The following is a 12,411-nucleotide window of genomic DNA, read 5'->3' on the forward strand; positions in this document are numbered from 1 at the left end:
TGTGTGATGAAAGCCTCATGTCCATGGAAGCTACAAAACTGATCAACCTTCTAAGAGGGCTGGCCAAAGAAGACCTGGCAACACGACCTTGAAGCTGACACCAAGAAGATGGGCAAAACACAGAAACAACTTGCAAGACAAGCCCTGGACAGAGGACTCTGGTGAGCTGCCGTTGACAGCCTATGCCCCAGTAGGGGTGATAGACATAAATTAGGGGAGTAAGTGGATGGAGGAGTACATGAGGAAACTTATTTTTATCTAAAGGATGGAAAAGATCTTGAACTCACTGGTTGAAATGATGGTGGAAGCATAAACACTCTTCATGTTTAAATAGTACTTGGATCTATACTTGAGGATACAAGAGATCCTGCGGATGCTGGGAATCTGGAGTAACACACACAAAATGCTGGAATAACTCAACAGGTCAGGCTGCGTTCAGCAGCTGATTCATTAGGTCCTGATGAAGTGTCTCAGCGTGAAACATCGAATGTTTATTCTCCTCCAAAGATGCTGACTGACCTGTTAAGTTCCTCCAGCATTTTGTGTGTGTACTTGAAGACTCTTGGCCTGTTGGGCAACAGTTTGGTAGCTAGAAATGGAATTGGGCGAGCTCTTTTCTCACCAATACAGACACAGCAGGCCAAATGGCCTGACCTAGTGTGTTATGTTTTCTACAATTTAATGAGCAAACCAAGTGACACAGAATGAGCAACCTCCCTTACCTGTCGTCACCAATTAAATTCTAATGTTTTCAAGATGGTACAGAGGGCAGAGCATCAGAATAGAAGGATATCCATTTAGAACAGAGATGAAGAGAAATTTTTTTAGGTGAGGGTGGTGAATCTGTGGAATTCATTGCCACAGGTGGCTGTGGAGGCCAAGTCTTTGGGTGTACTTAAAGCAGAATTTGATAGGTTCTTGATTAGTAAGGGTGTCAAAGGTTATGGGGGAAGGCAGAAGAATGGGATTGAGACGTATAACAAATCGGTCATGATGGAATAGTAGAGCAGACTCGATGGACTGAATGTCCTAATTCTGTTCCTATGTCTTATGGTCTTAAAATATTTATGTCGATATAAATTAAAATTCTTGGAAAGTATCAGATTTTGAAGTTAATTTTTGAAGGTGAATATTTTAATGTCATTTAATACATTGCTCTCTTCAGCTGGTGTCAGCTTCAATACAAATAAAAGAGTGTTAAGGGAAAGTGGAGAAGATTAGAACATATTATGCAGTTTAGGTTTATTAGGACTAGGAATGGCCTAAGAGAATAATAGCAGAATTATAAACTACAATAGCTTCCAGAAGTGATTTGAATCAATATTTGGAATGAAAACTGCTCAGAAAACTATGGGCAAGGTCGGTTCGGTGGACAACTCTCTCAAGTAACTAGTAAGGAGTAGATGCCAAATAATACCCGGTTCGATCCCCACCACTGCCTATAAGGAGTCTATATGTTCTCCCCGTGACAGTGTTTGTTTCCTCTGGGTGCTCCAATTTCCTCCCACAGTCTAAAGACAAAGGGGTGTGTAGGTTAATCGGTCACGTGCGTGTAATTGGGCAATGTGGGCCAGAAGTGCCTGTTACCATACTGCATCTCTAAAAAATTCTATCTCCATGCTATAAAATTCTATGATTCTGCAAAGCTACAGTCTAACATCTCATCATTTATATAATTAGTAAATAATTAATGAACACCCAATGATTCACTCATAAATTACATCATCTGATGGTCACTGTAATAATTTGATTAAATTGAACCTCTTATTAGGTTACATGGACCTACTCAAATGAAGGCAACTATGTATTAAAATGACACTCTATCCAAATTACCATAACAGCAGAAGTAAAATGACTAGCAGTAACCTCTTTCCCAATTCCCACTAGCCAACAAAAATGGATGAAGGTTAAAAATGAATAAAAGCAAATAAGGCTCGTGATGTTGGAAGATGCTGTGATCCCTGCTGGAATTTGAGAGGATTGGTTGTCGTTTTAAGGCAAGTTATGTTCACAAGTATCCACGTCGACCCCTGTAAAACTAGTGCGTGTCTTGTAATATGTTAAAACCTCCTCCAAATGGGTCGGAAGATTGGATCTGTCCAAAGAATAGGTTCTGCAGTGGTTACCCAATAGCAGCTTGTTCTTGTCTCTACAATTTTCAGTGTTCCAACTGTTTTCACAAGATGCCCAGGGAAGTACAGGTATACATGAGGCAAAAAGGTAGAAAAGGGTGTAACATATTATGATGTTGTAGTAGACTGCAATCAGAACCGAGATGATCAACATAGCGATTCCACATCCTGCAGACAGAATGAAAAACAAAACAATGAGTCGTGCTTATTTTTAGACAAAAGAACTTGTTATCAGAAAGTGACTTTGGATGTGAATATTTACCTTGCAAAGCAGGAATAGCTTTCCACACAGATATTGGTCCCTGACTGGCAAATTGGCCAAGTGCTGTTTCAAGGAGGAAAATGGGGACTCCAGCAAATGCCAGCATCATCAGGTATGGGATCAAAAATGCACCTGAAGGGAAAATCAGTGAAGAAAGGCAAGATTCAATATTTATTGATCTAATTAAAGAAATTAAGATGACTTCAAAAAGAGCTTGAATGAGTTAAGGCACAACTTATATTTAGTTTACAGTTATAAAATTCAGAAGTTAATTAGAAATCCCAAGCTGATGTCAGTACAAAATAAGTGTGCTAGAGAAACAATCTGTGTCAGGCAGATTTTATATACAGTGTGTAATGCTAAGGCCGAACAGCAGGGGGTGCCAGAGACAGTGCAATCAAAACTGGTGGCGCTGAAAATCACAATACCAAGTTTAAAGCAAAAGGCATATCATTTCAATTATTAAGGAAAAAACTGTCCACTAGAATTTGGTGTAAGTTGATAATCTCAGTATTGAATCAATAAAAATTAAATACAGCTCCCAGACTCAGTGTATAATAACAATCTCAAACCCTCCTTAAGATACTGGGAGATAATTGGTAAATGATATTAACAGAGCATTTTATTACTAAAATTCGTGCAGAAGGCAATTAGTCACATACCACAATCCTCAAAGGATTCCAACAAAATCACATATATTACATGTCATTTCCTTTAATAATGAAAGAAAACAAATAATTGTCCATTTTGTATGCTTGTGAATTATAGAAAACAGACCCATCAGCCCACTGATTCCCATTTTAACACTAATTGTACCTTAATCTATTTTATTCTACCAAAATTTCTACCACCTCACCCCGCATTACCAGATTCTCCCACTAGCCTACACACTAGGGCCAATGAACAATAACAAATTAACCTATCAACCTGCTCATTTTCTTGTAAGAGCAATCATGAAATCATGAAGAAAGCATGGCAGTGCCTCTACTTCCTTAGAAGTTTGTGAATATTCGGATTGACATCTAGAACTTCTATAAATGTGTAGTGGAGAGTATATTGACTGGCTGCATCACAGCCTGGTATAGACGTACCAATGCCCTTGAACTGAAAACCCTACAAAAGGTAGTGGATATGGCCCAGTCCATAATGGGTAAACCACTGAGCACATCTACATGGAGTGCTGTCGCAAGACAGCAGCATCTATCATCAAGGACCCTCACCACCTAGGCCATGCTCTCTCCTCACTACTGCCATCAGGTAGAAGATACAGGAGCCTCAGGACACACGCTACCAGGTTCAGGAACAGTTATTACGCCTCAACCATCAGGGTCTTGAACCAGCGTGGATAACTTCATTCAACTTCAGTTATCCCATCACTGAATTATTCCCGCAACCTATGGACTGACTTTCAAGGAATCTTCATCTGATTTTCTCAATATTTATTGCTTAATTATTATTTTTTTTTGTATTTGCACAGTTTGTTATCTTTTGCACATTGGTTGTTTGTCCATCCTGTTGGGTGCAGTCTTACATTGATTCTGTTTTGTTTCTTGGATTTACTGAGTATGCCCACAAAGAAATGAATCTCAGGGTTGTATATGGTGACATACATGTACTTTGATACTAAATTTACTTTCAACTTCTAGCACTTTGAACGTTTGGTGTGGGAAATGGGAGGTAACTAGAGTGTTCCCAGGAAGCCCACATGATCACTGAGAGAACAGATTGTACAGCCTGTGCCTGAGGTTCAGAATTGAAACCAGTTACTAGAATTGTGAGACAGCAACTCTACAAGCTGCACATCCTCTGAATCCAATCCCAAGAGGATGTTGTTCTACCAACAGTTGCTGAGCTATCATAGACCTCCATTTTTTTCCAACAAGTTTCCAAAAGCAAACCTTTTTTGGTGTGATAGCTGCTAGCCTGCAGACTGGGATGTCTTGCTCTCCCATAACGATATCTGATCTGGGACGTACTGGGTGTTGAGTCCAAGGCTGACATCGGTCTTACATAGCTTTCATCTCCACTGTGTCTCTAAATATTACTAAGAGGCAGGTCATTGGCATCTCTTTTAAAACAACATACCAGGATACTGTGGAAAATGATGTCTGGTGATGAAACTATATCTGCTGGATAAACTCAGCAGGTTAGACAGCATCGCAGGAGGAAAATAAACTGTTGACCTTTTGGACCGAGATGTTTCTCAAGATTTCAAGCATCTAGAGAATCTCTTGTGTCTCTGGTGATTGTACTGTCTGTCTTTTGAGATCCTCAGAAAATTGCCAGCTCTGTCTTAATGATCAGGATCTCAAAAATACTATAAGTCCTTTAAATGCATGAATTTGAAAATCAAACTATTTTCTGTCACCAGATTAATTTTCCCACTGTGGTGTAGCAGACCAAGGGCTGTCTAGGACAATGAGAATGAGCCTTTCCTTTGGTTGCGTCCTTTCTAGAGATCAGCACATAGTGTCATCCATGGTCATTAGATAATCAGCAAGAAAATATGTCTACTGGCCAGGGATGAAGTGAAGGTTCAAACTTGGAGCTAAAAGTTGAATGGCATTAGCTCTGGGATTGAACCTTCACTTCAAACAGTTTGATACATCTATCAAGGAATGTTCCTCTGACTCTCAAGGAGCATTTGGGGTGTCCCAGTTGCTGGAAGTATGAAGATAATTATTTCCAAACCAAGACGGTACAACACGATAATCTACAGGAACATCCTTCGATAGATGTATCAAGCTGTTTCCTCTCATGGAGTCACAAACACACAAACAGGCCCTTTGGCCCAACTCATCCATGCTAACCATTGTGTCTATCTGAGCTAGTCTCAAATACCTGCATTTAACTCATATACCTCAAGGCCTTTTCTATCCATGAATGTATCCAAAAGTCTGTTAAACATTATAATTTCACCTGCCTCTGCAGCTTCCTCTGGCAGTTCTTTCCATATACCCACCATACACTGTGTGAAAAAGTTGCCCCTCAGATCTCTTTTAACTATTTTGCCTTTCCCCTTAAATATATGCCCCCTGGTTTTATAGTTCTCTAACCTGGGAAAGAGGTCATGACCATCCACCTAGGCTTTGCCCGCCATGATCATATAGACCTCTAAAAGGGCACTCTTCAGCCTCCAATGCTTCAAAGAAAAAAGACCCAGCCTATCTCACCTCTCCCTATAACTGAAGCTGTCCAGGCTGGTGATGTCCTTGTGAATCTTCTCTGCATATTCCCCGGCTATAGCTAGTCCACCAGAACTGCGCAAAATATTAGTGTGGTCTCACCATTGATTTTGATGGCTCTAGGCCTGTACTCACTGGTGTTTAGAAGAATGAGGTGGGGTCTCATTGAAAATCAGAGACAGAGTGGATGTGGAGAGAATGTTTTCAACAGTGGGGTTTTCTGGTACAATAGGGCACAGACTCAGAATACTAGGACATCCCTTTAAGAACAGAGATGAGGAGAAATTTCTTCAGATACATGGTGGTGAATCTGTGGAATTCATTATCACAAATGGCTGTGGAAGCCAAGTCATTGGATATATTTAAAGTAAAGGTTGATAAGTTCTTGATTAGTAAGGGCGTGAAAGGTTACGGCCATTAGTAAGTATGTCAAAGGTTACGGGAAGAAGGCAGGTGAAGGGGATTGAGAGGGAAAATAAATCCGCCATGGTGGAATTGTGAAGTAGACTCAATAGGCCAAATGGCTTAACTCTGTTCCTATGTCTCATGGTTGAATGGTACAGTTATAAAGAGATATCTCAACTCCCGTGCTCAATACCCTGATGCAGGCTAGGACTAAATAGTGTTTTGCCTTCTGTTCTGAAAATGACACGTGCATAATCATCTGCAAGTTATCTGGCTGATGTAATTGTATGTACTGAAGCAATTTTCATGATTGCAGGATCCTCATCAGTCTCATTAGCTGTACTGGACCATTTCCAGATCTTTCTGGGCTTACCATGATGAAATCCACATCATAGCTCTCAATCTTTTGGTTCACTACTTTCAGATTTCTATTGTAGATTTACCACACTAACCCATGTGTTTTAACCACCTCTCTTTAATTGGCTAACTTAATTCAGGAGGACATTGCATATTGCTTCTGAATCAAGTAGATACCCTACTGCACATCTCATTGGCACTTCTTCCACAAATTGATCTCATTTGACTTGAGGTACATTTTGTTCCCTGGTCTTGATAAAATGATATTTATCGTGAACTCTGTTGAGCTCTTTTCATCCACTCCATGTACACTTAACATCCTCTTCATTGGGCATTGTTTGTGGTAATGATTTTCTTGTCTACACCATGCACATACTTTTCCTTCAAAGAGTATTTCTTTGCCAGCCACATGTTGTTGTCCATCATAATGCAACCCTGCAACCATCTCTTCTGTTGTTTCTGTCAGACTACACGGCATGCTGCTACTCATCCAATGCTTCTAGCCTAACTTTGGATAGCTCCATAGCTTTGACTCATTGCATACACTTTACTGGAGATGATTCTGTTCCTTCCAATATCCATTCCCTCATATTGGACACTTCTGTTCTGGGGGAAAAGTGTTTTATTATCCATCTATACCCCTCGGTTAGGTCCCAAGTCAGTCTTCTCCACACCAAAGGACATAGACACAGCCAGGAATTAGCAGAGAGAAGGAAGTTGATCATATACTACAGACCTTATAAGGGTATCACCCAGTAACTAAACTATTTTGGCTTCAGTCCATTTGAAGTCATCAATGTAACCCAGGACAATTATGATCACTGAACCCAATAGATTCACTTAAGTTAAAGAGTTCATATAAAATTTTTAAAATATATATTAACTATAAAGTATAGTAACATAAGAAAGTGATAAAGCACCAAACAGAAAAGATTCTTTTAACTTCCATAGAAGACACAATAATCACTTTGACGTTTAACTTCCTAAAGAAAACAATGCATGAAGTAAAACCCAAAGTTTCCATGTCACCACACATTCTAACCTCCTTTGTATAACATTTCCAACTTCCCACACCATCCCTAGGTATTCCAGAACCTTTAATTGTTTTCTGAAAATTTTATCATATTTCCCTCAGTGCTTTCTCTCAGTAGAAGTAATTCTGGCTTTGACCATTCATAAAAGTCAAGTGGGATTAATTCAGCTACCACCTACAATTTCTACTTCAGTTGATGATAAAAATTAACAGAGGTGTACATCCATTAACTGAATCACTATCACCAATTTAATAATTTCACCCAAACTCAAATAATACTACTTTTATCTAAAATGAACAATTTAAAGTCTCAATGTTACATAATAAGCAATCACTGTATAAAAGCAACAATGACACAACGAAAGCTCCAGACTTACACTTAAAATCATTTGCTTAACACAGTAAAATCACAACATAGTTAGAGAGGTGAAATCCATACACAACAGTTGCACAAATTAACATTAATAAAAAAATGTGTAGAATGTGTAACATGTTGCCAATTTCAGTTCATTTTAAAATGCCACTGTGGTCAACTGTCAGTCCCAAGACCAATTAGCATTCTATTCACAGGCATTGTGCCACTTTTGCAGAAACTATCTGTTCACTCCAAATGGATTTAATTTCTTCTGTTTAAATGACCTAGCTACCATTATGGTATTCAAGCAAAGTCTGGCTCAGTAGTCTGGATTACTAGTCCTGTAACATAACTACTCAGCAACCATGTCCAACAACTTCCAATAGTTTGATTTACAAGTAACTTTGGTTAAGTGTAACTGTAAAGATATCGATAGTTGTTGTCATAACTTGAACAGTAAAGCATCTATCTTTTTTCAAATAAAACCAATGCAATTTTTGATCCATTTCACCACTACGCTACATAAAAGCAGGCAGATGCAGTCAGCTACAGAGTAACAAGCATAATGAAACTGTAGTAAAGTGACAGGTAATTTTCTCAGAGTACCATTGCAGAAGTATTATCTGGGAGATATTAATTATATTGCGACAAGTATATTGCACAGAAGTCAGTGATAGGTGCATCTGCTTATCCATACTTCAAAACATTACAAGAAAGTTACTAACATGGTTAGAACATTGGCTGATCGGTAGGAGGCAGCGAATGGGAATAAAAAGATTCTTTTCTGGTTGGCTGCCAGTGTTCCATAGGGGTCGGTGTTGGGACTAATACTCTTTATGCTTATATAAATTATTTAGATGATGGAATAGATGGCTTTGTTGCCAAGTTTGCAGATGATACGAAGATTGGTCAAAAGGCAGGAAGTGTTGAGGAAACAGGTAACATGCAGAAGGATTTAGACAGATTAGGAGAATGGGCAAAAAAGTGGCAAATAAAATACAATGTTGGAAAATGCATGGTCATGCAGTTTGATAGTAGAAATAAATGTGTGGACTATTTTCTAAATAGGAAGAAAATCCAAAAATCTGAGATACAAAGGGACTTGGGAGCCCTTGTGCAGAACACCCTAAAAGTTCATTTGTAGGTTGAGCCAGTGGTGAAAAAGGCAAATGCCATGTTAGCATTCATTTCAAGAAGTCTAGACTACAAGAGCAAAGATGTGATGCTGAGGCTTTATAAGGCACTGGTGAGGTCTCACCTTGTGAACAGTTTTGGGCTCCTCATCTTAGAAAAAGTTGTGCTGGCATTGGAGAGGGTCCAGAGGAGGTTCACAAGGATGATTCCAGGAATGAAAGGGCTATCATAAGAGGAACGTTTGATGGCTCTGGGTTTGTACTCACTGGAATTCAGAAGGATGAAAGTGGATCTCATTGAAACCTTACAAATGTTGAAAGGCCTAAACAGAAGAGAACTGACAAGAATGTTTCCCATGGTGGGACAGCCTAGGACAAGAGGGAGCAGCCTCAGGATAGAAGGGCGCCTTTCAAAACAGAGATGCGGAGAAATTTCTTTAGCCAGAGGGTGGTGAATTTGTGGAATTTGTTGCCACATGCAGCTGTGGGGGTCAGGTCGCTGGGTGTATTTAAGGCAGAGATTGATAGGTTTTGGATTGGCATGGCATCAAAGGTTACAGAGAGAAGCCCAGGAACTGGGGTTGAGGAGAAGAAGAAAAAAGGATCAGCCATGATTGATTGGCAGAGCAGACTCGATGGGCCGGATGGCCTCATTCTGCTCCTATGTCTTATGGTCTTATATGGTCTTAAAATGCACAAAATCTACAGCCCAATCAGCTAATTTATTTTGAGAACAAAATAGGAGAGAATTGTCTTTCCATGAGCAATACAAGAATACTGCATTTTGTATTATGTCTTGACAGGAATCCTACAGGTTTTCAGGGACTAAGATTCAGGAAAATCCATAACCAGCTTTTCAGGGCAGAGGTAATATATTGAGTGTTCATAATATTTTGCATGGCTTGTTCAAAGTTCAAAGTAACATTGTTATCAAAGTAAATACTGTTTATGTCACCATTTACAACACTGAGATTCAGTTTTTGTGGGCATACTCAGTAAATCCAAGAAGCATTATAGAATCAATGAAAGACCATACCAACAGGGGGACAAATAATCAATGTGCAAAAGACACAACCTGCGCAAATAAACACAAAAGAAAAAAATAGTAATAATAAATAAATAAGTAGTAAATATCAAGAACGTGCAGTGAAGAGTCCTTGAAAGTGAGTCCACAGGTTATGAGAATAGTTCACTGATGGGACAAGTGAAGTTGAGTGAAGTTATATAAAAGCAGGCAGATGCATCAACTACAGAGTAACAAGCATAATGAAACTGTAGTAAAGTAACAGGTAATCTGGTTTTATGGTTGAGGGAAAATAGCTGTTCCTGAGCCTGGTGGTGTATGTCCTAAGGCTCCTCTACCTTCTTCCTGATGGCAGCAGCGAGAAGAGAGCATGACCTGGGTGATTGGGGTCCCTGACGATGAATGCTGCTTTCCTGCAACAACATCCTGTGGAGATGTGTTTACTGATGAGGAGGACTGTACCTGTGATGGCCTGGGCTGTATCACTACTTTGTGTGGGATTTTACATTCAGGAACATTGGTGTTTCCATAACAGTCTGTGATGCAACCAGTCAGTATACTCTCCAACGTATATCTAGAGAAGTTTGTCAAAGTTTTAGATGCCATGCTGAATCTTCGCACATTTCTAAAGAAGTAGAAGAGCTACCATGCTTTCTCATAATTGCACTTACATGCGGGGCCTGGAACAGGTCCTCTAAAGTGATAACACCAGGGATATAAAGTTGCTGACTCCTGCCACCTCTGATCCCCTGATGAGGACTGGCTCATGGACCTTTGGTTTCTTCCTCCTGAAGTCACCAACCAGCTCCTTGGTCTTGCTCACATTGAGAAAGAGGTTGTTGTTGTGGCACCACTCAGCCAGACTTCCAATCTCCCTGTATGCTGATTCGTCACTGCATTTGATATGGCCAGCTACTGTGGTGACATCAGCAAACTTAAAGCAAACTTGCGCTCGTATAAAGCAAGTAGAGCAGGTAGCTAAGCAAACAGACTTCAGGTGCACCTGGGCTGATGGAGACTGTGGAGGAGACATTGTTTGCCAATCTGAATATCCATTACAAGATGGCACTGGTGAGCCACAGTGATGTTCTGCAGGTTACATACAATACTTCTAAATATACCTCTTTTGAATTACTCTCACTGCAATCTGCAGCTCGTAATTTCCCCTTAAGTAACATACTTTTAAATCGACTTAATGAACTACATTTAGTTCATTAAGTCATGGGAATATTTAAAGCAGAAATTGGTAGATTCCAGATTGGTTGTGGCATCAAGGGATATGGTGAGAAGGCAAGTGTATGGGATTGAATGAGATCTGGGATCAGCCATGATGAAATGGTGGAGTGAACTCAATGGGCTGAATGGCCTAATTCTGCTCCTATGTCTCATGATCGTATTGGTCTAAAAACTATAGATTTTATGATCTTCTGAAGGACTCAGCGGACTTAACTCTCAAGCAAACAGATATGGTACCTTTAAGCAGATGAAAGTTCATAGTCATGACTGGAAGCAAGGCGGGGGGGGGGGGGGTGGATTTCAAGACAGGCTGAAACACGAAGGACTGAGACCCCCTCTACCCAACATCTTCTTAGCAAATGTGCAGATGCTGGAGAACAAAACTGAGGACCTGAGGGCAAGATTGCTGTATTGGAAAGAAATTAGAGATTGTTGTTCTATGTGTAATCAAGACATGGCTTACATCCAGCATGCCAGATACAGTAATCACATCCAAAGCCTTCTCGATTCACAGAAATGGACTGAACCACTGATTCAGAAAAGGCGAAGGGAGGAGGTGTGTATTTCATGATAAATTCTCAGTGGTTCTCCAATGTGGCAGTTTTGTCGAACTCATGTTCCACTGACCTTGAAAACCTAACAGTCAAGTACTGTCCATTCTATTTACCTAGGGAGTTCTCCTCCATAATCCCGACTCAGTTTACATACCACTTGCGGCTGACTATTACCAAGCACTTTGAGATACTGCATAACGTAATTTCCAAACAAGAAATAGTCCATCCTGATGCATTTCAAATCACAGTTGGTGACTTTGACCAGGCTTGTTTGAAGGAAACCCTACCCAATTACCATCAGCATATAACGCTTGTCACCAGAGGTCCCAACACACAAGACCACTGTATACTAAAATAAGGAATGCTTACTGTTCCATGTCCAGTCTGCATTTCAGTAAATCTGATCACTTGGCTGTCCTTCTCCTACCTGCATATAGGCAGAGGCTAAAGAGCAAAGCTCCAGAGTTTAGTAGAACTAAGAGGTGCTGAGGGCCAGGACAGGGGCATTCAAGTCCAGTGATCAAGGACGTTACAAGACGTCCTGGTTCAATCTCCGGAAAGCCACTTCACGGGTGAAGCGGCAGTTCTGGACTAATCTTGAATCACAGAAGGATGCTTAACAGTTGTGGCAGGGCTTGAATGCTGTCACCTCTTATGAGGTAAAATTCAGTGACAAAGGTGACAACAGGGCTTTGCTTCTAGTTGAGCTTACTGGCTCTTGTGCTTGCTTTGACT

At 40.1% G+C, this 12,411-nt stretch overlaps 1 protein-coding gene across 3 annotated transcripts in view; it reads right to left on the reverse strand.

Moving 5' to 3' along the window:
- Positions 1-12,411, reverse strand: part of slc6a5 (solute carrier family 6 member 5) — a 70,070-nt gene that overhangs the window by 45,260 nt on the left and 12,399 nt on the right. For all 3 annotated transcript variants that reach the window (XM_073049747.1, XM_073049748.1, XM_073049749.1), the window contains 2 exons: positions 2,395-2,526; positions 2,127-2,300 (listed from right to left, as the gene is read on the reverse strand). In XM_073049747.1, coding sequence (XP_072905848.1) covers positions 2,127-2,300; positions 2,395-2,526 — 306 coding nt within the window. The remainder of the gene's footprint in view (positions 1-2,126; positions 2,301-2,394; positions 2,527-12,411) is intronic.

This window comes from Hemitrygon akajei, chromosome 6 (genome assembly GCF_048418815.1).
Source record: "Hemitrygon akajei chromosome 6, sHemAka1.3, whole genome shotgun sequence".
In the NCBI taxonomy this organism is placed as follows: Eukaryota; Metazoa; Chordata; class Chondrichthyes; order Myliobatiformes; family Dasyatidae; genus Hemitrygon; species Hemitrygon akajei.